The sequence below is a fragment of the Haliotis rubra genome, unplaced genomic scaffold (assembly GCF_003918875.1).
Source record: "Haliotis rubra isolate DU_JTF1 unplaced genomic scaffold, ASM391887v1 Scf387, whole genome shotgun sequence".
Lineage (NCBI taxonomy): Eukaryota > Metazoa > Mollusca > Gastropoda > Lepetellida > Haliotidae > Haliotis > Haliotis rubra.
This window is the reverse complement of record NW_025767065.1, coordinates 79,057-106,019: the sequence shown is the minus strand read 5'-3', so window position 1 is coordinate 106,019 and position 26,963 is coordinate 79,057. Positions and strand designations below refer to the sequence as shown.

At 40.1% G+C, this 26,963-nt stretch overlaps 1 protein-coding gene and 2 long non-coding RNA genes across 5 annotated transcripts in view; 2 read left to right on the top strand and 1 right to left on the bottom strand.

Annotated features, from left to right (window-relative positions):
• Window positions 1-21,321, top strand: part of LOC124286599 — a 34,140-nt gene extending 12,819 nt beyond the window's left edge. Inside the window, exon 3 of the long non-coding RNA XR_006901074.1 lies at window positions 20,595-21,321. This is a non-coding gene — a long non-coding RNA (uncharacterized LOC124286599). The remainder of the gene's footprint in view (window positions 1-20,594) is intronic.
• On the top strand, window positions 2,441-19,162 carry LOC124286598. Of its 3 annotated transcripts, none has more exons than XM_046722974.1 (9): window positions 2,441-3,681; window positions 15,167-15,238; window positions 15,391-15,496; window positions 16,037-16,186; window positions 16,423-16,533; window positions 16,740-16,915; window positions 17,405-17,567; window positions 18,090-18,202; window positions 19,034-19,162. In XM_046722974.1, the coding sequence occupies exons 2-9, from the start codon at window positions 15,170-15,172 to the stop codon at window positions 19,100-19,102; spliced, it is 957 nt and encodes a 318-aa protein (XP_046578930.1). In that variant the 5' UTR covers window positions 2,441-3,681; window positions 15,167-15,169; the 3' UTR covers window positions 19,103-19,162. The 3 variants fall into 3 exon arrangements, 2 of the variants coding, with proteins under 2 accessions (XP_046578930.1, XP_046578931.1); XM_046722975.1 differs by lacking the exon at window positions 2,441-3,681 and adding an exon at window positions 13,884-13,990; XR_006901072.1 differs by lacking the exons at window positions 2,441-3,681; window positions 15,391-15,496; window positions 16,037-16,186; ... (3 more) ...; window positions 18,090-18,202; window positions 19,034-19,162 and adding an exon at window positions 11,150-13,990 and having other exon boundaries at window positions 15,167-15,237.
• Window positions 4,068-20,551, bottom strand: LOC124286601. The gene is made up of 3 exons (XR_006901076.1): window positions 20,401-20,551; window positions 10,900-10,906; window positions 4,068-4,078 (listed from the first exon to the last, which is right to left on the bottom strand). It is a non-coding gene; the product is annotated as an uncharacterized LOC124286601 (long non-coding RNA).
• Window positions 21,322-26,963: the final 5,642 nt, after the last annotated feature.

The window sequence follows — 26,963 nt, the reverse complement described above, 5'->3', positions numbered from 1 at the left end:
CAAATGCCATATTATACAAATAATGTCTTAATCTCTCAAAAATACTGAAAATGTTTTTGAAATGTTTTCAAACTGTTGTTCAAAAACGTCTTGCTATAACGTGTTTGAAACTATTTCACAACATATTAGTGAGATGTTTCTAAAAAGCTGCAGGAATGTTATGCAAGAACATGTTTAATGAAATATTGTCATCATGTTTTAAAAACATTGTGCACACATTTATGCCTACCATACAAATAATGTCTAAATCTCTCAAAAATACTGAAAATGTTTTTGAAATGTTTTCAAAATGTTGTTCAAAAACGTCTTGCTATAACGTGTTTGAAACTATTTCACAACATATTAGTGAGATGTTTTTAAAACGCTGCAGGAATGTTATGCAGGAACATGTTTAATGAAATATTGTCATCACGTTTTAAGAACATTGGGGACACATATGCCATATTATACAAATAATGTCTTAATCTCTCAAAAATACTGAAAATGTTTTTGAAATGTTTTCAAAATGTTGTTCAAAAACGTCTTGCTATAACGTGTTTGAAACTATTTCACAACATATTAGTGAGATGTTTTTAAAACGTTGCAGGAATGTTATGCAAGAACATGTTTACTGAAATATTGTCATACAAACAGTGTGCGAAATAGCCACTGGCCCGGTAGCCCATGGCTAGTTAAAATCCAGTTGGGCAAGTAAATCTCCACAGTCACTGGCCCGACTGGCAAGCGATCATTTTGTAAATATATCACTCACTCAGACTTGTTAATTTATAACACACTTTTAAATCATGCAGGATTATGGCCTGGTGAAAATGTTCATCATATTAGCAGCTTAACGATGAAAGCCGTGCCATTTCATACAAATAATGTGTAAACCTCTCAAGAATACTGAAAATGTTTTTTAAATGTTTTCAAAATGTTTTAAAAAAACATCATGCTTTAACATGGGTGAAACTATTTCACAACATATCATTGAAATGTTCTTACAACGTTGCAGAAATGTTGGGCAAGAACATGTTTAATGAAATATATTGCCATCACATTTATGCCATATCATACAAATAATGTCTAAATATCTCAAGAATACTGAAAACGTTTTTGAAATGTTTTCAAAACGTTTTTCAAAAACGCCATGCTGCAACATGTTTGAAACTATTTCACAACATATTAGTGAAATGTTTTTAAAACGCTGCAGAAATGTTGGGTGAGAACAGATTTAAGGAAACATTGTCATCACGTTTTAAAAACATTGGAGGCACATATGCCAAATAATACAAATTCTAGTCTATCCAGAATTCGTGTAGTGTATATACATCTAAGCACTCCTTTTGTTGATCTTGCCGAGCTGACCCAAATTCGTATTCTTGCGTTTCTGGTGTCCCCCGCCGTGATATTGCTGGAATATTGCTAAAAGCGGCGTAAAACTAAACTCAGTCAGTCAGTCAGTCAGTCGTATTCTTGCGCGCGAATCTTGCGTGTGGGGGAATCCCTGCAGAGATTCGTTCTGTAAACATCGTACTTATTTTACTGGATATTAAAGAAACCTTTTCACTCGCCAGTGTGCCCTACTCGTGCACATCCTTTCAGAAATGTTGTGTCATATCATAATGTTCCTGAAATCGTATTTTCAGGTGGTTTGAAAAATAGTGCGAACGCAGATATGTGTTGCCATATAAATGTGGTGTAAATGCAGGACAATTGTTCACTTGTTCTTTTAAAAAGGACTATTTTTGTCAAAATGCCTTTCATTTGGGGCTCTTGCAATAATTTATTGACTTATCCCTTAGCAAGATTGTAAAATACAATGTTATACAGTGTTTTAATACGTCCTGGAATGTGTCAAACCTTCAGACACACTGAAACAATGTTTCCAATTAGTTGCAAAAATAGGCTATTGTCATATTTTGAAAGCTTTGTCTAAATTCATATATTGTTTTAATAATGTGAAAAGCATGGGAAGGAAGGAAGGGTTGCAACACCCATAGCCCGCCTTTACACCCACCCACCCACCCCCTCCCCCATGCACATACAAATAACGAATGACCTCTATTATAGTTATATGAGACAGCATACTCCAACTGTATCCAACAGCGGTTTCCTATCAAATTTCATTTTCAATATGTGTATACCGTGGTAAATTGAAACACATAAGTAAAATACATTTAGTTGAGGAAATATGTATGTGGTTTTATGCGCCCCTCGCATTACAAGTGGTGGAATGAAACCAAAGTAATACTGCTGCAACCATATATTATACCCCATGAGTTTTTTTATAAACAGTTTCGAAAAGAAGGAAATAAAAAGGATAATATTCAGGAAAGACACGCGTCGGTGCAGCTTGACGAGTACTTGCCTAAAACTACAATATTAGCAATGCTTATTTCGTGTTCGTCGCCAGCCATGTTGAGTAACGACAGTTATCGCGGTTCTCGGCTTAATTCGTTCTGTCTTGCCTTAAAATCTGTAATTAATTCCTGAATCAAATATTTAAAAGCACCATAGACCATATTTTAAAATGATTTAAAGGAATATATCGCAAAATCCTTTATCAATCAATCAATCAATCGTTTATTCCGCATGTGTGGCCCCCGACCCATATACAGATGATGCAGCAGGTTGGCATTTGCATGTTACAAACTTTAGTATCTCAGACGTAGTGCACAGTGAAAAGAAAGTTGTAGCTTAATAATAACGTTTGTATTATAGATGCCATTAGGTTGATGAAACTAGTTTTCATATTATAGGATGTACAGACACACAGTAGAAATCCTTTATAGTACATGTAAAGGATATAAACAATTTAAAATGACAGCTGTCCTTTCTTTTGTTTTCTTTTACATATCTCTCGCTAGTCCTGAATTTTCATTTCAACGTCGGTAAAGAACATTTTTTTCATATCTCACTTTTCCCTGCCGCTTTGAAAATTTACGGCCTGATATGATAAAGTGAAATATTCTTCGTTCTGCACACTCCATTTCAGGTCAGTTTACCGTACCTTCAATCAATGAGTTTCTACAATTGAAAAACAAATCCAAAGCATTCATCTACCGGATGAAGTAATTTTAGACAAGGAACAGGTTCTCTAAATATTGTTTTTAAGATAAGAAAAAATCATTGTCTAATACTTTATTACCCAAAAGGGAATTCTTTTTACATCAGTACAATTTATCCTAATGTTATACGATTACTGATGCTAAGGCTGTTATACCATTATCATAATTAGGGATCTTAGTCAGTATTACAGAATGTACCCCATATAGATCTACGTAGGTACACTGTAGGTTCTGCCTTGTAAAAAAACAAAGACATTTGCGACACTGGATATTTTCAGTTCCGTAAGCATAATTATAATTAACTCTTACGAGAGCAGTATGTAATCTGCTGTCGCATAAACTCCAGCGTTTTTTCATCTTAATCCCCTGCACAATCACGTACGTGCTATCCCGTTTTTAACATGTTTTAAACAATTAGAAAATATACCACACCCACGTTTCAAAAACATTTCTAAAATGTTTTGTCATCACTTCACATGACATGACACGTCTCGTGACATGACGTCATATGGCGTCAAACTCTTACGTCACATTTGATGCCCGCCAAACACAGACCTGCAGCAGGACCTACAGCAGACCTACAGCAGACCTACAGCACAAGCGGTACTGGAAACATCTCTAGAGTTTTACGGTAAGTGAAATTTGCTAAAATAACTACCCATGTGTTAAATAATTTTATATCTATTACCTATGGACTGAAGCCGTGCAAACATTCTTACTTATATATTATGATCTGGTCATTTTGTGGTACTTTTTATGGGATCTCGTTCCAGTTATATTCGGACACTTGACGTAATTGCCATAGACTTACATGTTATTTGAGTGTAGCATAAATAATTTTCATGAAGTGAGTATAGGATACCAAAAAAATAAAAAAGTCGCCCGACAGTTTTTTTAACTCCACGGCTAACCAGCATCGAGACACTGGAAACTCTTACTTACCATTCCCTCTGCCCGGAGCTAACTTGGTGGCATATCATATTTCGATGGGCCAAAATATATGTTTCATTTATTTTTTTGAAAATGTCCTATTATCATCTTTCACTTAAGTATGTTGTATAGTTTATTTGTAGTGTTGGCATAATTTTTCACTCATCCAAATCATGATCATAGAAACGTATTCAGCCCGTTGACTTCCCGCGCGCGCAATCACTGTTACTTATCTCGCGCCAACAGTCCCAAGTCCTGTGCTCGCACCGAGTTCTGAGTAATTCGTGTTCTTGTCGCCATAAAAGCAAGTATTTTACGTTGTATTTTGTTTTTAAAAACTCATGTGTGTATTTATGTAAAAGTTATATGATTCGGAATTATAAACCAGACACATGGTTAATCAATTATTTACTTATCCTAGGTTTCTTACACTTGTTGGAACTATAAATCCGATTTTCCAGTTTTGCTGTTCTAAAATTTTAAAACGGAAAGCTTTGTTTATCATTGTGTTTATCGTTTTTTTTCATTAATATATAAATATATATCAGAATATATCTTTACTGCCAACAAATAGTTTATTTCTGGTAAAATTGGTGATGGTAATGTATGTATACTTAATGAAATAAAATGAGACATAAAAAACCCATAAAATATGGCCACTATCACAGGCTGTCTTGAAGAAAATATTAGAAACGATTCACTTATAACCATCTGGATCTTGATATGTCACAGTTTCCCCGGTTAAACTGGCACTCCGTCTAAAAACATCCAATAATTCTTTTCAATACGCTAGAAATGAAATCATTTTTTTCAAATTTGAATAAAAAATAGTCCAGATCGACTTGGTTTTCTGCTTTAGTGTAAGGTTAAGAAATGGTTAAATATCCTGCTTCAGCGACTGTGAGACACACTATTGGCGAGCACAGGCCGCCTGGTTCATATCAGCTCGGGTCTCTACAGATACACTAGTGTCATATTACTATTTGTATATACTGCTGCCTCTGCTAAACAGTAAAGAAACACTGGTGAGATTATAGATAAGTAGTTGACCTCGTTATACAAGGCACACATTTTTGTTAGGAAAAACTGATTATTTTTCAGTGAAACTGAATGTAATGAATGCATTATTGAAACATAAATTGTTTGGATGAATATGAGTAATTTAACGGCAATTTTAAGAAAAAAGTTAATGTTATTATGTGATATTTTAATAATACTGGTGTTTCGGGAAATAATATTGCTGTCAATAATTATTCAGGTGTGAATACAAACACTTTCTTAGCCACAAGAGTGAAGTCGTAACATACCACTGGACGTTGTTGCTAACATGCATAATTACCGAGAAGATAATCTTTATAACTAAGGTGTGTGAGTTAAACACATAAAATTCAAACCTTATTAAATTGAAGTTCATTAAACTGATATATGCCTTATATTCTTTCACCTCACATTTAAGTATGAAATGTGTATTGAACTATTCGTTTACAGATGATGGAAAATGCAAAATCAAAAGATAATGATAAAAGCAGGTCTAAACAACGGAAACGAATAAAGAAGGAAACATTTGCGCAGATCCAATTTCAAAAGAGATGGTGAACTTCTAATTAATTCGTCACTTGATGAGCCTGTACAAAACACCACTCACACAAACACCTAGTCTGTCGTACAGACCTGAAGCAAATATATCCAAGAAAGCCCACGCAAGTCTAGAAAATGTGGCAAGTCTAGATTTCCTCAGCTTCACCTTTCAATACTCTCCTTCCACTTTGTAATATAGTCCCAAACTTGGTTGACACATATTATAGCGAAAACACATGGCATTAACATGAAACGTCCCTCTTATTATCAGAAATTTGCAGACCGCTGCAAATGACATTGCATCAACCCTAACGAGGGGCCACTATCAGTTCTGTTGTCAAGTGACGTTTTAGTGGGTGCGTCGGTTCATTCGACTTTCGGTTTGGACTGGCAACTATTCTGGGGCAAAAAAGTCAAAGCAAACCGAATTCCCACTTTAAATAGCGGTAATATTGGCTTTCTTGCTTGTGCTAACCTTAACAATTGCACTATTAATGTGGTTGTAGGACCAAAACCGAACACTGACAACTGACGTTGTATCTGACATAGTTTGACATGTTGCAGGCCATGGTCTTGTCAAAGGCCAAGGTCGAATATCGTCACGTTCTGTTGTGACGTCATTTGAATTGTTCGATGGCGTAATTGCATTTGGTCAGTCAACCCCGTCAGAAGTTGGTTTTGAGTAAACTGACAGTCAAATTCCTTCAATATTTTCTTTTTTCTTTTCAACACAAATTCCATGTATTTTAGCAATAATAACGGTAATGCTATTTTTTCGGTCTTTTTCAACTGCGCTCCTTCGTCGGGCAGTTAATGGAAGACCTCGGGCTTCTGCAAATGATAATACCCTCATAATAGCATTACCCTCATATCATTGCATCCCATTTGTGTAGATTGATGCTCATGCTGTAGGTCACTGGCTTATCAGGTCCAGATTCTATTATTTACAGACAGGTGGAATATTGCTGAGTGTGGCATAAAACTAAACTACTGTAGGTCACTGGCTTATCAGGTCCAGATTCTATTATTTACAGACAGGTGGAATATTGCTGAGTGTGGCATAAAACTAAACTCACTCACTCACTGCTATATACACACCAAAACAATTGACATAGTCGTAACTAACTGATATATACATGAATAATATTTTGCCATTGCGGGGGATATTGATGACTTTTTCTCCTTGTTACATTATATATATGTGACATCAATTAAACTTCCACATATAGTGCAGACACAACCTTTGAATTTTGGAGAATATAAATAACTTTGGGATTTCTTTTGTATGAGATCCAGTTGTCCAGCTATCAAGAGCTGCTTCCCTTAGCTGGTATCCCTGCTTGCTCTCAAAATAGATTTGGCGACACTTGATACTCATTACCCCAAATCGGCCCACACCACTGACAGTAGGACCGGGGGCGGTGAGGGCAGTAAATGTTCCTGTCACACACAATAATTCCAAGAAATTATCCCTCTGCAGATTTGTTTAGTCTCTGAAAATGAAGAAAGTCTCAGGGCTCCTTTTCATGATATTATATTTTTTGTTACTATGAACTTCTTAAAGTAAAATATGTGCATTTCAGAAATTAATTGTTAGTCTAACAAACACCGAACTACAGACGGGTTGAAGAGCTGTGAAGGTTGATGTTAAGAGAGACACGTCTTTTGAAATTACGTCAAGTGTCCGAATATATATTTTTAACTGGCACGGGTCTGTACCAGTCAAGTAGGTACCGTAATGGGGCCCCCATAATGAAATATCGTAAAAAAATATTGGCAAATTATAATTATAGACATCTGAAATGAGCATATCATATTAATGTCGATATCTAATCGGCTCTTCTCGTTCAAAATATGAACAAACCTATATTTTACCAACCACTTCTCTGAAATCATGTTTTAAAATATGCATAGAAACATGTTTGCAACAAGAAAAAACACTCGTCACCATTGTTTTTGGTTTTTTTTAAATTAACAAAATTATAAAAAAAAGATTCTCTTCTCCGAGACATCATGCCCATCACGCCCTAAACGTAAGCCTACAAAAGTGATTAAACAATATCTACATTTATCTCGATAACGGTTTAAAAACGTACACCGAACGAAGTCCAGTTAAGCTTGATAACCATGTAAGAATCCACGCGTATCCTCTATGAGTATTTTACCTGCCAAATATTTTATAATATTTTTAGATTACACATAATGTATTACGGTATTTTAATCCTCTGTTTATTTATAAATTGTAAAACATACAAATCTGGATTTTTGCAATCACATATTGTTGTTTATATGTTATGAGTCACATTTCAAATTTGAAAGAAATCGCTAAAGAAATAGATGTTTGAAAAAATGCTACCGCTACACCAAGGGGAGACAATCCCGATGATAAAAACCTGATCGAAAAACGGACAGCTGGACTATTTTAACGTGCGGTTCAATAAAGCCTTACGTTTCTCACAAAAACATGTGTTGAGCTTGTAGGTATATCTTTCACCTTGTTGCTCATCGTTTTCAATTTGTGTAACTGCATTTCATATTTGAGTACTGGCCCTCGCATTAGCACTAAAGTACTGTCGGAAATGCTAGAAAAATGCTTTTTGACTTATATTAAAATTCAGAGGTATTACAGATACTTAAATAACAAATATCACTTTAAGAAGCATCTACCTAATGTAGACCGAGGAAATAAAGTTTGAGACATGCCCTAAAATGTGTTTTTACTGATTAAAATATCAAAAACTTAGAAACATAAGGGGTAGTAGATACAAACATTAATTGCCTGTGTTACGTCATCAGCATGTAAGGTATCGACAGGTGAAATTGACACCGGAGCACACGCTCGGGCGAGGGGTCATCTCAATAGATGTTTTCTTCAAAATGTTAAATATGTGTTTGTATTGTATGCCTGCTGGTTATGAAAGGTATCATTTGTGTATGTGTGTTTGTTTTGAAATACACGTACGAAATACTGTACATTGGAAAGAATCCTGTCACTTGTGTTATCTTATCGATTGATTGTAGAAATGTGCAACGTTTATATAAATGTTTTGCACGTCATCAGTATATTTCATTGCAAAAATATGGATGTAATTCGGTCAGTTTAATCTAGTTGTAAACTTTGGACAAAAATTTAACGAAGTGTGTAGACCGCCCGTCTAAGTACTCCCTTGTCAAAGTTGTAAAGATATTAAGGCTAAAAGAGAGAGAATGAGAGTCAGAGAGTGAGTCAGAGTCAGAGTCAGAGTCAGTGAGAATGAGAGTCAGAGTCAGTCAGAGTCAGTGAGAGTCAGTCAGAGTAAGAGTCAGAGAGTGAGTCAGAGTCAGTCAGAGTGAGAGTCAGAGTGAGAGAGAGTCCGAGTCAGACAGAGTGAGAGAGTCAGTCAGTCAGAGTGAGAGTCAGAGTCAGAGAGAGTGTGAGAGTGAGAGTCAGCGTGAGAGTCAGTCAGAGTGAGAGAGAGTCAGAGTGACAGTTAGTGAGAGTGAGTGAGAGTCAGAGTGAGAGTGAGAGTCAGAGTGAGAGTCAGTGAGTCAGAGCGAGAGTCAGAGTGAGAGTCAGAGTGAGAGAGTCAGAGTGAGAGTCAAAGTGAGAGTCAGTGAGAGTCAGTCAGTCAGAGTGTGAGAGAGTGAGAGTCAGTGAGAGTCAGAGTAAGAGTGAGAGAGAGAGTCAGAGTCAGTCAGAGTGAGACAGAGAGTGAGAGTGAGAGAGTCAGTGAGAGTCAGTGAGAGTGAGAGAGAGTGAGAGAGAGAGTGAGAGTCAGTCAGAGTGAGAGAGTCAGTGTGAGTCAGAGTGAGAGAGGGAGTCAGAGTGACAGTCAGTGAGAGTGTGAGTGAGAGTGAGAGTCAGTCAGAGTGAGAGAGAGAGAGTCAGAGTGAGAGAGTGTGAGTGAGAGTCAGAGTGTGCGAGAGAGTCAGAGTATGAGAGAGAGTGAGAGTGTGGGAAAGTGAGAGAGTGAGAGAAAGAGATCATGAGAGAGAGGGATCATGACAGAGGGATCATGAGAGTGAGAGATCATGAGAAAGATAGTGTGGGAAAGCGAGAAAGTGAGAGAGAGAGAGAGAGAGATCATGAGAGAGAGGGATCATGAGAGAGAGGGGTCATGAGAGAGAGAGAGATCATAAATTTTGTACATAGATATATTTAAAAGTTGAGCTTACAAAATATGGGAAGAGGGATGGGGGTCATTGATTTTGTTCATGACATGCAGATGGGGGGGGGGGGGTAATTTGTACTGGGTCAGTCACATTGTACATGCTTCTCCATAAAAATCATCATCATCACCTTCCCATAAATGATGAACAGTCCCTTGGTACAATATGTTGCCAAATGTTTTGGAACAAAAGTAATTTTAAAAAGCCTTTAAAACACTGGCCAAATATCTTATATAGCAGACATGGGTTCAATTACTTTGAAATGTAATTAATCAAATTACCATTACTTTGATTTTCCTCAATTACAATTACAACTACACCTTAAATTGAAATGTAATGAATTAAATTACAATTACATAACCAATGTAATTAAGTACATTAAAAATGACTTTTTTAATAGAAACAGAACAAAAACAAAACAGATATATTTCTTTAACCAACAAGATATAGATGTTGGTAAACAGTGTTCACTAAATCCAATTCACAATTTTGTTATTAAAATATGAATTGCAAAATTAGGATTGTTTAATATATAAAGTTCTGACAGGTGTCATTCTGTTTTGTGTCCATTGTCCTTATAGGTCGTAAATCCTACTAACTTTCACACCTTCGCTCTCAATCAAGTGGCTAATAATCCACATTAACATACTAAAGGATTTGTTCACTTCTATTTATGGCTTACCACATTTCATGATTATAAAATAGTACTTCAGTTTAGCAGGTTTCGAAATACCCCATGTATTAGCGTGTCATGGCACGGTAAATATCCAAATGGCACAGATAAAAAATGTTCTTGGTGCCCTTATGGCACCTGAGACATAGCACACCTTTAGTAATTTAATCCCCAAACAAAACACTTAAGCAAACGACAAACAAGCAAAAACATTTATTAACTTTTACGCCCAGGAAATCACTGGAATTATGATGGATGATGTAAAGAAATCTGGTTGTTTTTCCATTTAAAGTGTTGTGAGTACTGATAGTTCGGTTAGTGAAGAGTAAATTGTGTATGTTAGACATATTGTAAAAAGTGAACCTCTCACAGAACAAATGTAACATAAGAAAGCCATCTTAAGCAGAAGACATATCAGTGATAACCGAAAACTGGTTACATTTGTTGTTTTCTGACAATAAATTTCAAAAGATCATCATCCTTGCTACAGTCATTGATTCTAAATACATGTGGGCACACTTGATTTCTGAAAGGCACACCTAAAATATTTGCCTGGTGCCCTAAGGCACACTTAGAAAAAAAAGTATTTCTATCCCTGGTTTAGTAAGATTTTGAATTTCATATCCCATGAGAAATAAACAAAGAGGCCATTTTGATAGGAACTTAACTAATAGTACTGTTAATCCCCTATTTCCTCAATTACTAACCTACATTCAGTCATGCATTACTGTTTCACAAATGTGCAGATGGTGATATATGTAGTCTTATTTATATCTAAATACCGATCAGGAATTTATTTCAGACAAATTTTGAACCAACTACAGTATAGCTATTTGACTGATTTTTAATATTCTTTATTGTCTGTTGTATACATTTATCATGTAAATGATGGAAGACATTCAAATCTCTTTCGAAGTTAACACCTGGTAGAGTATATGAGAAGTTTATACCTAATGTTGAATAAATATGTTAAATACTACATGTCTAGATATTTTATTTACATAGTTTTAGCATAGTGAGAAAAGAAATTACAGATACAGTAACAGAATGCTTTTTTACATATATCATTAGGGATACTACTAGACTTGAATGAGTATATATGTCAGCAATCAGTGAGTGCATACATTAAAACAATGAAGTCAATAGCAAACACCAATTTAGGGTCTTAAGATCTAGTCCAGAGTAAGCAATCAAGCATCCAGTAAACGTGCCAACAACATGAGTGCCACTTGAAATAGGATTAGAAGATTAAGAACTCCCCATGTTGCTAAGATAACTCAGATAACCTTAGTCATACAACTTATTTTATATTTAAGAGATCTCAGCGCATCATTGAGGTACAGTTTCAAGTGGTCATAACTTTTTCTGCCCCAGATTGATTTTGGTTGGGTTTTTTTCTCAGCATCACAGGAACCTATAAATCATTTTAAGACACAAATTTGCTTGTTATACTAAATGTCTGGGCCAACTAAATTTCATGTCGATTTCTACTGGACTATTTCTCTGTTAGAAGTCTTAAAACATCTAAGTATCCTGGTGTGTAACAACATTTATTTTCATGTGTCTTGTAGGCAACAGAAAATATGTTACAAGTAAGCAAAAGACGGAGAAGACTTTTGTACAATAGGAAATGGATAGCTGCAAAACGTTTAAATAGGCAGCATTTATCAGAGAAGGATGAACCTGATAAAAGTACAGACGAAAGTTCAGGAGAGAGTGGAGATGAACATAGTTTAGTTCAAGATGAAACTGATTCTGCCATTGCTTACAATGGAACCATGAATTCATACGAGGACACATATATATCAAATGGAAGAATTGTTGAATCCATGTGTGATGAAGATGAGCCTGAAACTTCCAGTCTTATAAATATTTCATCATCCAGTGAGAGTGATGATAATTCTGGAAGTCTTGTGGACTCTCTGAGAGTGTGGGCAAACACGTTTGAAGTTAAAGCTAATGCTGTTGATAATTTGTTGAAGATCTTAAAGGAAAGTGGCCATCCAGACATTCCCGCCTGTGCTAGAACTTTACTTAAAACACCAAGGAGTATTGAGGTTTTGAGAGTCTCCAACATGGACTATTTTCACTTTGGACTTAATGAAATGCTGTGCATTACACTCAGAAGGTTGCCTGAGGCATGTTTTCAAAATTTAGATACTTTAATGCTCATATTAAATGTTGATGGCTTTCCACTATTCAAGAGCACTAATTACTCTGTATGGCCAATATTGGGTATGATTTGTAATATAAAACCAGCCATACCTTTTCCTATAGCTGTGACAGTTGGAAAAAGCAAACCATCCAATCTTGACTTCCTTGAAGAAACAATCACAGAATTGGATAGTCTGCTTGCAGGTGGTCTGGAGTTCAATGGTAAACATTATAAAGTAGAATTAAAATGTGTCACAAGTGATGCACCGGCCAGGTCATTTATAAAATGCACAAAGCAATACTCAGGCTACTATGGATGTGACAAGTGCAATCAAAGAGGCCTGTACATTGGCAGAATTACCTATCCATGCACAGAGAATTTAATTCTAAGGTCTAACCAATCTTTCCGAAATGTCGACCAAGAGGAGCACCATAAGGGTAGATCACCATTCCTTAACCTTCCAATGGATATGGTCTATGACTTCCCTATTGACTACATGCATCAAGTGTGTCTGGGGGTTATGAAGAAGCTGCTCATAACATGGATGCGTGGTCCACTTGGTAATAATAAATTATCAGCAGGACAAATTGCTCAGATAAGTGAGAAGTTGATTCATCTGCGACAATTTATTCCATGTGAATTTGCCAGAAAACCAAGGAACCTGGAAGAGGTAGATAGGTGGAAGGCCACTGAATTTAGACAGTTTCTGTTATATACTGGGCAGATTGCTCTCAAAAACATCCTTCAAGACCACCTCTATCATCACTTTATGTGCCTGTGTGTTGCAATGAACATTTTAGTCAATGAAAGGCTTGCTTTGAAATATGCTGACTATGCACATAATCTTCTTCAATACTTTGTTACTCAGTGCAGAGAATTCTATGGAAGAGAATTTTTAGTGTACAATGTACATACTCTTCTTCATTTGAAAAAAGAGGTGGAGAAATTTGGTTCTTTAGATGCATGTGCTGCCTGGAATTTTGAAAACTTTATGCACCAGTTAAAGAGAAAAGTAAGATGTGGGAAAAATCCAGCTGCACAACTTGTGAAAAGAATTTATGAGTCTTGTGATGTGAAGAAAGTACATAATCAAGAAACAGATATAAGCTGCAAAAGACCAAACAATGTGTACCGGACTGAAAGGGGGAAGTATTGTGAGGTGATTCAACCAGCAAATGCTCCTGAGAAATCCTACCTCTGCCGAGTTTACCATGGACAGGAAAATGCCTTTACAGTACCATGCAATTCTGAGGTGATTGGACATGTGCAGTTTCGCACCATTGATTATGAAATTACAATGCTGAAGGCTGATACACTTGTGACAAGGTGTATGAAAATTGATGTCTGTCAAGATAACAAATCAGCATTCCTGTCACTTCATCATAGCTTCTGAATGGAATTTGTACAACAAATTCGACCATGGTGTTGCCTGACATAGCTGCATAAGATTAATTTGTAAGTCTTCTAAGTTTTATGTTGAAATTTAATTCTCGACACAACCCCTACACCTTAACTAATTCATGGCTATGGGGATGATGATTGGGAAGGGGGGGGAGGATGGGTGTGTGGAGTGTTCATATAACAATATTTTTAAAATTATGTGTGTCAAGAGTTTAGGACTGAAAAAGATTCTTGATTATATCAACCTCTTGTACAATCATACAGGTAAACAAACATCTAGTGACGAAGTCAGTTATCAGCAATGAGCACTTACCTTTCTTTGAACTTTCTGCACTGCTGGATAACTTTTTTCTCTTGAAAGCAAATATTTTGTGTGTTTCTGTCGCATTTTTCTACAATGTATTTTCATGACGAGTACTGTGTTGCAGCATGGACATTGCCCTGTTTTATTTCTGTTTCACATTTTTGTAGTTGAATTCGTTATCCTTTAATCCCATCAATTCATAGTCAGTATTTCATTTCTCAGCAATATTCATTGGGCAGTGTTACTGAAATCCATCCTGCTTCTTCAGACATTTTCTTCCATAATATGGAGGCATTTACGTTAGCCATATGCTTACAACATAAATAAATTAGAAAAAGAGAGTCATCTCACTTGTCCTCTTTTAACCAAGTTATTCAGGCTGGAGTTCTCTCCCATTTCTATATCAGTCTGGTTGTAGGCGTTGTCTCCCATTAGCAAAGTATCAAAAGTAAAATATGCTCTCCATTGCCAATGGGCCAGATATGGTAGGAATGTTTTCATGTTACTTATTACTCAGCATTTAACTTGACAGTTTGTGTAATGCAAACAAGATAAAGCAACTGTTATCATTAGTTCACGAATTGGGAACTATTTGAAGCTTAAGGTGTGTACAAAGTATTCTTGGTTCATTCAATTAATTATATGAAAATAAGAATAGCATAAAAAATGATACGTTATAAAACAATGTAAAACAGTGAATGTTACCAGTAATCATGCCAATATATGACAATGTGAGCACACTGACCCTTTGATAATTTTAATTAATTAATTTAATTAATTACCATATACAGTGTTTATGTTGTAGTCTATTTAGGGACATTAACCATTTTTACTCTTTAAATTTTGAAAAAAAACATTGATAGGTGTATCATAACACTCTTGAAAGAGATTAATTTCTATTACAATACTATGATTATTTGTTGCAGATCATGTTTTCAGTCGTCCATTTTGAGAAAGAGGACTGTGTTGAATGTGTACCAACAAGTTGGATAGACGGGGTAAGAAAATTGCTCCAAAACAGAATTCATGTGTATATATATTGAAAAGTATTCTATGATGAATTTATGACTAGACATTTGTAAAGAGGAATATTTAAAATTAACCACATCAACAAATTCAGGATTGTCATGCACACAGTATTTTGTTGCAGGATAAGTGCTACTGGCCACTCGGTGATGCCAAGAGCCGAATAAGAAATAGGTCAATACCTGACACTGAGAGATGGTCCAAGTATAGGATAAGAAGGCTTGGGAAGGGTTAGTTCTTTTTTATATAATAGTGAGTGAGTGAGTTTAGTTTTACGCGGCACTCAGCAATATTCCAGCTATATGGCGGCGGTCTGTAAATAATCGAGTCTGGACCAGACAATCCAGTGATAAACAGCATGAGCATAGATCTGCGCAATTGGGAACCGATGACATGTGTCAACCAAGTCAGCGAAACTGACCACCCGATCCCGTTATTCGCCTCTTACGACAAGATAGTCGCCTTTTTATGGCAAGCACATGGGTTGCTGAAGACCTATTCTACCCCGGATCTTCACAGGTTCTTTTTTATATTATAAAGTTAATAAGATGTTTATAGGCATTTTATATGATATCAAAAGACAGTTTTTGGTCTCGTAGCCACAAGTTTTTGCCACAGAGTGGATGTTCATGTGACACGTTCGGTTGTTGTATTCTACATTGACTTTTTGATAAGTTCTATATGATGACCAGGAAAATTTCCTTGTGTCAGTTTTCTATGAACGATATTTAAAGACACGCCACTACAAATCATAAAGGATTACCTTTCAGATTATCCAGATTATGGAACAGCAAGAAAGTACTGTAAACGTGCAGAAGACACTTCAAACCTGGAATCCGAGGATGAATCCAGAAGGAGGAAGAGGCCTCATAGGCTAATCAGTGAGAATGAGGCAGCGGATGAATGGAGTGATGAAGATGGTAATGAATGTTATTAGTTTAAGCAGTGTGAATTTATTTAGCACTATAATAACAGTTATTTATGCGAGGGTAGGAGGCTTTTCACTAACATAATGAAAAAGTATATTTAACAGTTTAACAAAGGCAGAGAGTGCCCTGCTCTGATAGGGTTTCCAGTGCCGTTGAAAGTGTTGAGAAACCAAAACACTCTTTCGAAAATCAATATGCTGACACTTTCCTCTTTCATTGTCATATAGAACCCACAATGGCTGCACAAACTGATATTCCATCCCTGCCCAAACCCACAAAGCAAATTCCTACTTCAACGGATTCAAATGAAAAGAGCACTACTGAACTGTTACAACAAGGTAAGTCCTTGAATTATTAAACTTATATACAAATATGAAATATAATATACTCTGCTAATTGTATGTATTACAGAAACATGAAGGTTCATTGAATTGTCTGATTATAAAGTTGATTACAACAAATGCCAATATTTGTTGGTCACTGTGTATGTCATACTTCACTTTAGTATTATGTTCAAAGTGAACATGAGTCCCTAATTTTTCAGTACTTGCCAAGCTTGACAAGTTGGAGAACGACATGAAAATTTTCAAAAGACAATTCAGAACAGAAACGGAGGACCAGCAGGTCGATGATCTACTTCCAGCTGGCCAAAAGCTTGACAAACCTTGTGAGATGGACGATTTCGAGAAAGGTCTTGACGAGGAAAGCAGGAGAAAACTTGTATGTAAATTAATAGTACTTCTTGCAGTAGATATTATATGTAGAGATTAACATCACAAGTAGCATATAGACTCTAAATGACTGTGGGATTCAAAGTATAACATGTTGTATTTGGGATTACACTTTCTCAGTAAAGAATGCTGGTGATTAGGTGCTTGACTATGAGGGTGTGGATTTGAATAATGGATGTGCCACAGCACAGCAAAAGCAATAGAATCTGTACCTTACTGAGAAGTTTAATGCCAAATGGAACGTGTCCTACATTTGACCAATTTCTAAATGATATTGTGTATGCGTTGTGGGATTGAAGATTTTGAGTGTGGAAATGATTTGTAGAGTCTTAATATAAACAAAATCAACAACGATGTAAAAATATGTATGTTTATATTCAAATAACTAGGTTGCACTGACTTATGATAATGTCTCAAATGTATTATAGGACAAAATATAAATAGTCCTTGCCTTAGAGAACACAGGGTTTTGTTGCAGATCAACTCACTTGCATCACTGCAAGGTGGCAATGATGCCGGAGTCATATGCCGGACCCTCATGCGAGCCCTCATGACGAACAACCTCATGAGCCATTACAGTGGAACAGGCCAGAAAGGCAAGCTTGCCTTCATCGGCAAGCCGATATATAGGATAATAACCTGTAAGCTTACATTGTTTTATTACAAAGGGTATAATTTATAAGCTCTCAGTATTTCGACCAGTCTGTTCTCAACAATATGTTCATGTAATTGTATTAATGCTGTAGAGCACCTCTTTTGCTATGCCTAGCCAGCTGTGCATGTTTGCAGTTAACTGTACACAACAGTCAAGTTACATATTCATACCTTTTGAAGATTTTATATGATTTTAGAGCTTAGTGATATTACATGGTAAGTGTACATCAAATAAGGAAGATTTCTGCAAGAGGAATAAGATATTGATATTGGGATTCTAAACCTAACCTGTTTATTTTTATCATGTTGACTTTTACTGAACACTAAATAGCAAATGAGTACCAGATGATTGTTGCTGTATAGCTCTTTGAGCATGCTTTAGGGTGTGGAAGGGGCGCATTATAAATATGCATTTATTATTATCATTATTATATAATTTTAATTTAAGTGTATGTATTTCATAATTATTCATTCTTTTATACTTACAATATTTAACATTTATGTTTTAGCAGCGGCAAGGAAAGCATCAGGAAAGACCTTAGCATTTCACGACATTAGATCTGAAATGCTAGAGGTCTTAAGAAATGCCCCCAACAAACCTGGTGGAGCAAACTATGTGAAGGTAAGGGAAGTTGACAAATGCCAATCAATCCCTGAATCTGTTTTCTGACCAGGGCCCACTTTCATAGAGCAATATTAGCGCTGCAATTATTGTAAATACTTAAGATTACGATCTCTTGCACGTTGCGATTGTAGGCTAGCATTGTAAGTTACAATCGAATGTATGTAGAAGGGGCTAAGTAATCTGTGAAAAAATTGTCGTTTCCAGGCAGGGTGTGTTTCACACAAGTGATTATCTTTACGTATGGGGATTGTATATTGCATAAAGCTGTATGGTTCGCCTGGAAACTTCAACAACGTGCAGAATAAACCACCCATTTAACGTCAGAAACATTATTATTCCCACCCTGTGACTCCAATGCTGGAAGAAGTGTGAAACAACATACCTTTTTGATAATCGAGGAAAGGATAGCAGTGAAAGGTGTCCGCATGTGAATAACAATGGCCGTGACCTTTCCAATAATTCAAGAGCAGATAATTTTAGTTTATATTCAAGATGGGAGTGGTTTCCCTTGGCATATTATGCCGGTGCCATAGATTCTGCCTTTTTTAATGTTGTAACTCTGCAGTGCTCCACGTATATTTCTATTCGGTCACATTTGTGTGGGTGACTTTGTCTTAGTTGGTCATTAACATAATCTACAAGTAAATACAAGTTAACGTGCAAAATAAAGTTACTGTCTCTTTCACAAATCCATAAATGAGTATGTGTTTTAGTTAAATATACAACTATTCTTGTGGATCTATATATACACATCTAATTTGTTTGGTTAGGCAATAGCATGATACTATATGACGTCAAAATAGTACTTAACACTTTTTATGTTTTCAGAAACATCAACAAAAGGCTAGGCAGACCGTGGTTACAGATGAAGCAGATGAAGCCGACTCAGATAATTGAACTGAAAGACTGTGTTTTCAAATGAATATATCAACAGATTAAATTCTTTATAGAATTATATCCCTTGCGTTGTTGAATTGTTTACATAATTCTTTACACATCAGTGTAGAATTCAAGGCCTTGCCCATGGGATAATGCCATGGTCAACTCTGTTGGACTGGATGGTAACTATGTTTTCACAACTGGAACAGAAGTTCAGAAGGTTTTTTTTAAACATTTTTTATGACAGTGTATCGAAACATGATATGTAATTTTTATGAATATGCCTTCAAAATAACACAATCATAAGTTTATGAAACACGTCTGGAGCCTTACAAAATCAAGTGAGTAAAATGTTTTGACAGTTTCAGAAATTGTTCTACAATATTTCCCAAAAACATTATGTAAATGTTTTTGGGATGTTTTTAAAACATTTCTTGAACCATACAAATGACGCGAATAAAACATTTTTCTTAAACATTTCCAAAACATCTCGAAAAACATTTCAGGAAAACATTTTAAAAACCTTATATTTAAACGTTTTTGAAAATGTTTTTAAAACATTGCTGAAACCATACAAAATCACGTGAATAAAATAATTTTGTTTAACATTACAAAAACATTTCAGGAAAACATTTTAAAAACCTTATAGTTAAACGTTTTAGAAAATGTTTTAAAAACATGTTTGGAACCATACCAAATTACGTGAATAAAACATTTCTTTTAAACATTTCAAAAACATTTCAGGAAAACATTTTAAAAACCTTACAGTTAAACGTTTTTGAAAATGTTTTTAAAACATTTCTGGAACCATACAAAATCACGAGAAAAAGACATTTTTCTTGAACATTTCAAAAACATTTCAGGAAAACATTTTAAAAACCTTATATTTAAACGTTTTTGAAAATGTTTTAATAACATTTTTGGAACCATACAAAATCACGTGAATAAAACATTTCTTTTAAACATTTCAAAAACATTTCAGGAAAACATTTTAAAAACCTTATATTTCAACGTTTTTGAAAATGTTTTAAAAACATTTTTGGAACCATACAAAATCACGTGAATAAAACATTTCTTTTAAACATTTCAAAAACATTTCAGGAAAACATTTTAAAAACCTTATAGTTAAACGTTTTTGAAAATGTTTTTAAAACATTTCTGGAACCATACAAAATCACGTGAATAAAACATTTAAAAAAATGTTTCTGGAACATTTCACGAAATGTTTTGGGGATATTTTTAAAACATTTTCGTGTTAGCTGGGCTGTTTGTTCACATGTTTTCAATGTAAACAACAGTCCATCACGTCTCAACACTTGATTTACACCCTGGGTGTTCTTCTTGGCTGGTTTACGGTTTGAATATGTCTTGATGTTTGATTATTGTGTATAATCATGTGTATATATTGAATTTATGACTTCATATATCTGTTGAATTGTGAAATATCAGACTTATAAATTTTTCACATGTGATTGAAAAATGAGCCTAAAGTTATACAATCTGTTGTCAGATTCAACCAGCTTGCGTGAGAAGGTGTTACTGAGTGCTGTGAGTTGCTGCGACTACGTCTTGAGAGCTGTGCTGATCTACGATGTCATCCCATAAAGATGCAGACAGTGCCTATATTCCTTCCATGAAGATCGGAACTGACTGCAGCGTCACTGCATCCGCCCTTGCCCGGATGGCAGAACCACTGGATCCGCCCTTGGACGGGTGTCAGAACCACTAGGAAAAGCCATGCACCGCATAACTGGACTCTATTCACCAAGAACTGTTACCCGGAGATGGGTGTATATATAAGAATGGATTCATTCCTCTGAAAAGGGAAATTCACATTTCCTACTTGTCTTACTACTTCCTACATAGTCACGTGACAGCAAGTTGCATCTAAAGCATTCCATTGGCTATCTCTGACTGGGACGTGGTAATATGACATATAATTGACCATAAATCTGGAAACATTGAAACAATAACCAAATTGCAAACAGGTCACAGAAAACTACATTCAAATCTACATAAAATGCACACTGCCACAAAACAAACACCCGAACATGCCCTGCCTACTATACTGCATAGACTACCAAAAACACAATCGCACGCACGCACACGCACGCACACCTACCTCTTCAAAGCCTTGCGTATATTTATAATCCAAACTACACCCGTGAAGGTCCGGATTAGAATGGGTCTGCAGTAGCCAATACTTGTCGTAGGAGGCGACTAACGGGATCCGGTGGTCAGGCTCACTTACTTGGTTGACACGTGTCGTCGTATCCCAATTGCGTAGATCGATGCTCATGATGTTGATCACTGTCCAGATTGGTGCAGACACAATTATTTACGAACAACCACCATATAGCTGGTATATTGCGGAGTGTGGCGTAAAACTATAGTCACGATAATCAAAAGTGGTATCCTACATCCCCCCGCCTCCTACATCCCCCGCCCGACTTTAACCTTGTTGCTTAGTTCATTTCTTAATATAACTCCCAGAAACAAATTAATTCTTCTTCAAAGAGATCGTCCTTGGGGTACATATTATGCATTTTCCGGCTGAAAAATGTCCTGTGACAGTTGTATCAATGTTTTTTGAATAAAAAGATTGAACAATAAATAAACTCTTTTATTTATTATACGGCCCCTACCTCACGGAGTTACCTCCCGTTGCGCATGCGCACCAACTGGGTAGGCTCCTAAACCCGTATCATCATTCCTTCTGCTGTCACTGCCATGAACAGACGTGCATGAGCCGTACAGTGTTAGCAGAGCTGAGCTTTCTGAGAAAGAAAACAACTATGTCTGAGACACCACCTGTATGTATGGTCTTTATTTGCCTATGAAAAGGAACAGTAAAGCTTTACAGTTGGTTGTTTCATAATTGTGACTTTGTATTAATTATATTACGCGAACTTTCCCGTGGTTTACGCACGTGTTGCTCTGCCATGGCGGGAAGTTTAGCGTGCCATGTGGTCGTAATATTGCGTATTGAACCAACTATTACTTTCCGTGGTAGCCTTCACGTATTTTTCAATGTTTTCTACGTGTATATATGCTGCTGGTCCGCCGTTAGCTACATGCTTGCGTGTTTGCTTTCAGGCCTTTTCATCCTGTTCGGTCTGTGGACAGAGCATTCCACGGGCCGACAGGCATGACCAATGCGTAGCCTGTCTAGAAAAGACTGGCCATGACGCGGAAGCATGTCCGATATGTCTTGGGTTTTCCCCCCGGGCCCAAAAGAGGAGGGCGGCGGACACGCTATTTTACAGAGAGATGCGTGAGGCGGGTGGGGAACTGACGCAGGTCCCCCCCGTCTAAGACTAAGAAACAGTCACGTAAGGGAAAAAAATCCCGAAGCCAAACCCCCTCTCCCGCTAGTACTGGTGGATTTGACATGTCACTAATGGACAAATTGTTTCAGCAGCATATGGACTCTGTGAAGTCCCTCGTTCGTGAGTCTGTTGGAGGTCTCCGGCAGGAGTTCCTCGCTCACTCCGGACGGGGGGCGGAGAGTCAGGGGGTGGGATCGCCGGGCTCGGCTCGATCCCTCAGCCTTGAGGCGTCTGTAGACCCGTTGCCTCTGGCTTCGGGTCCGGACGCCTCGGCTGTCCCGGAGGGGGAGGTGCTCCCAGTCCCCCTCTCGGAGTTGGCGCAGGGACTGTTGAGTATTCCTGGTATTCCGATCCCTGCGCACTCCCGCCCCATGAGAGCGGAGGCACCAGTTCTGCCCGGTCTGCCTCCAGCGTCTCGGGACCGGGGTCCGTGCACGCTTCCAGGCGCCGACGTGGAGCACTTGTCTGCTCTTCCCTCTCTGTGCTTCCTAGTGCTAGGCCGCCCACCGGGTCGGGGGTTAGGGTCCTCTTTCAGAGGAGACCCAGCCTCAGACTCGGTCTCGGGCGCCGAGTCAATGGAGCTTGGGGAGGTAGAGGAGCATGACGGAGGTTTCCGTTTTGCTTCGGCTCTGCGGGAGGTCCGGCAAAGAATTGCCGAGGGCCTACCCCGAGCCGCGGTGCCTGTTGGCAGCTGGGACTCGGCTGAGTTCCGCTTGCCAGGCGAGGCGTTTGCCCCTCGGCAGCCCTCTCAGACGCAGCTCCGCATTCTGCCTTCATTGGTCCAGGACGTGGTTGATCCCCTCTTGTCTGGTACCCGTGCCCGGTTCGACTTGCCGGATTTAGTACGGAGATACCAACTTGGGGAGGACTCCCTGTTCGTGGTTCCCATCGTTGACGAGTGCGTGTTCACTTCAGTCGCCCTGGGGGGAGGCTCGGCTTCCTCCCGGATCTGCTCCGCTGCTCGGCAAGGGCGCCTCACTCCACCGCTTGCCCCTCGCTGGCGCCCCTGAGGCACGCTGCACGACCCACGAGGTCTACCGGAATGCGATGCAGCAGGTCAGGGTAGTGGTCCATGAGGCCTACCTCTCCCTCGATTCAGAGGTCGGCCCTGGAGGCGGAGGGGCATGCTGGCGACGTTTCGCCGCATGTCGTGCTGTTCCGTCCAGCTCGGAAGTTCAGGCACACTTTGGCGCCACTCTTTGCGGTCTGCTGCGCCGACGGTGATGTGTGCAGTCATGGGGATGCGCAGGCTGTGGCTGTCGACGTCTCGGTACTCGGCAGCGACGCAGCAGACCTTGCTGGCCCTCCCTTTCCGTCTGGGAGCGACCCTCTTTCCAGGGGCCCAGCAGGTCATTCGGGAGGCTGCCGCTGCAGCTACCTCCTTCAAGGACTCTAAGGCCTTGTTGGAGCACCCGCGGGTGTCTCGCCCCCGCGCTCCCGTTCCACCTTCCTCCGCCGGGGTGCAGCCTACACCCGAGTCTGCCGGCTGCCTTCAGCCGCTTGGTAGGGGTAGGCGGAGGAGCAGGTCCGCCAAGGGTAGGGGCAAGGAGCAGTCCTCGACTAGCTCCCAGCCTTTTCGCGGGCACGGGAGGTCTGCCCAGTCAGCTCCGCTACTCGGGACAACGCACGCGCTCCTACCCCATATCCCAGTGGGAGGCCGCCTCTCTATTCCTGCCGGAATGGGAGAAGGCTACCAACAATGCTTGGGTGCTGGCCACCGTCAGCATCGGCCATTTACCACTGTGGAAGCGAGGTCCGCCCGACTTCACCGGCATACGCCGCACTCCGGTGCCGTCATGTCAGGCAAGGGCGGACATATTGCGCGACGAAGTTCAGGCTCTGCTGGACAAGTCCGCAATCGAGCGCATTCCACCGGGAGAGGAACAGGCGGGATTTTACTCCACGTACTTCCTCGTCCCGAAGAAAGACGGCGGGTTCCGTCCGATTCTCAACCTCAAGGGTTGAATCGCGATGCTCGAAGTACCATCCTTCAAGATGGAGACACTGCGCCGGTGATCTCATCTGTTCAGCCCGGGCGATTGGCTTACGTCAATCGACCTAAAGGATGCGTGATTCTGCATGTGCCCATACATCCATCGTTCAAGCAGTACCTTCGGTTCTCTTTAAAACGGGATGTGTTACCAATTCAGGGTGTTCCCCTTCGGCATATCGACTGCCCCAAGGGTGTTCACCAAGCTCATGTTAGTCCCAGCTACCCTAGCTCGTTCGCAAGGAAGGCGTTGTTACCCTAACCTCGACGGCACTGGTTGCTCGGAGCACTAACACAGCCAGCGAGTCTAGATGCTACTCGCACAGTGATAGACATTCTAACTCGACTGGGTTGGATCATCAACCTCAAGAAATCCGACCTGGTACCCACCCAGGACTTGGTTTTTCTTGGAGCGCTATTCCAAACAAACAAGGATCTCGTTTCCTTGTCGCCCGACCGGATCACAAGAGTTCGGGAGATGGTATCTTCGTTCCTCTCCCAGCCCCAGGCACCAGCACGGACTTGGCTCCGTCTACTGGGCCATATGGCGGCGACGATCTCTGTAGTGTGGCGGGCGCGGTTGAGGATGCGTCCTATACAGCAAGCTTTGGCTCGGCTGTGGACTCACACGGAGGATCTGGAGCGCAGTCTCACAGTCCCCGAGTGGTTGACACCTCACCTTCAGTGGTGGACAAATGTCGGGAATCTCACCAGGGGGATCCCCTTGGGCATCCCGACGCCAGCTCTTACAGTTCAGACCGATGCGTCCCTCACGGGCTGGGGGGGTGTTCTGGGCAGTCTGGGGACTCTGGTCCTGAGCCGAAGCCCACCTTCACATTAACGTGTTGGAACTGAGAGCTGTGCGGTTGGTATTCGAGCGCTTCAGAGAGCATGTCCGTGGCCAGGTAGTCCGTCTTCAGTTGGACAACCAGACGGCCATGTCGTACATCCTAAAGCAGGGATGCACGGTGTCCCCAGCGCTCCTCCGGGAGGCGTGGGACTTTCTCCTCTGGTGCGATCAGTGCGACTGTCAGGTACTCCCTGTTTATCTCCCGGGGCTGGAGAACGTGCGAGCAGATGCGCTCTCGCCCGGATCCTGGCCCCGCGACAGTGGATGCTCGACAGGCAGATTTTCAGAGTAATCTCCCAGTTGTACGGGTCGCTCCAGGTGGATCTGTTTGCGCCCGGCGGGACGCATCAGACACCGTGTTCTGCTCTCGGATACGGACCCAGGGGCGTTGGCTGCCGACGCTTCCTGCTGGATTGGACGGGCAAAGTGCTCTGGGCGTTCCCGCCGTTACCACTCATTCCCCGTGTCCTTTCACAGCTGTCCACCCAGCCAGCTCGGCTACTTGTGCTACTGGCACCGCTTTGGCCGTCACAGAGCTGGTTTCCGGTAATTCTCAGGTTTCTGGCTCAGCCTCCTGTTCTATTACCTTTAACGAACGGACATTCTCACTCGAACGGAGCTTCCACCCAAATCCACGGATTCAGTGGGTGGCTTGGCCTCTGTCAGGTCTAACCTCGAGGCACGCTGGAATTCCTGCAGCAGTTGCAGACACAATTCTGGCTTCGAGGAGGGATTCGACAAACGTTCAGTACGAGGATAGGTGGTCCGCTATGCGCGCTGGTGTTCAGATAGGGGCATTGCAGATCCCTTTTCTGCGGATTTAGTCCGAGTATTGGAGTTTTTGCAAGCTCGTTTACAAGAAGGCCTGGCGGCTTCGACCATTCGTGGCTACTCCACCTCTATTTCCACTTTTCACACCCCTGTCGATGGTGCTCTTCTGGGGCAGCACCCTCTCGTACAGCGCTTTCTTGCTGGCGCGGAGCGGATTCGACCTGCGCTCAGGCGAACCAGTCCACCTTGGGATTTGTCAATTGTGCTAGATTGGCTGTCCGGTCCAACTTTCTCACACCTATCGGCTATTTCCATTCAGTTGTTAACTTGGAAAGCTGTTTTTCTGGTGGCGGTAACATCTGGACGTAGGGTCGGCGATTTACATGCTATGTCGTCCGACCCGGCGCTGACTGTGTTTCACACGGATCGTGTCAGTATTCGCCTCCCAGATACTTACCGACCGAAGGTCGATCACGCTTTCCATGTGACAGCTCCTATCGAACTTCCCACTCTTACCCAGCCTTCCACATCGGGGACCACTCCTACGAGCACTCACCCGTTGGATGTCCGTAAGACACTCAAAGTCTATATCAAACGAACGCAGGGAATCCGTACGGGTACCCAGCTGTTCTGTTGTTACGGTGGCGGGAAGGCTGGTGTGCCAGCGAGCAAGGAGACTGTCTCGCTGGCTAGTTTCGTGTATTTGTGCCGCTTATCAGGCTAAGGGCAAGCCTCCCCCTGAGGGGTTGAAGGCTCACTCGGTCAGGGCAGTAGCCGCATCAAAAGCTTTTGCATCGGCACTCCCCATTGAAGAGATCTGCTCTGCCGCTATTTGGAGCCGGCCAAGCACGTTTATACGGCACTATCAGCTCGATACGCATTCCCGTAATCGTGCGAGCTTTGGCCGTTCTGTTCTCTCCAGTGGACAGTGTCCTGCCA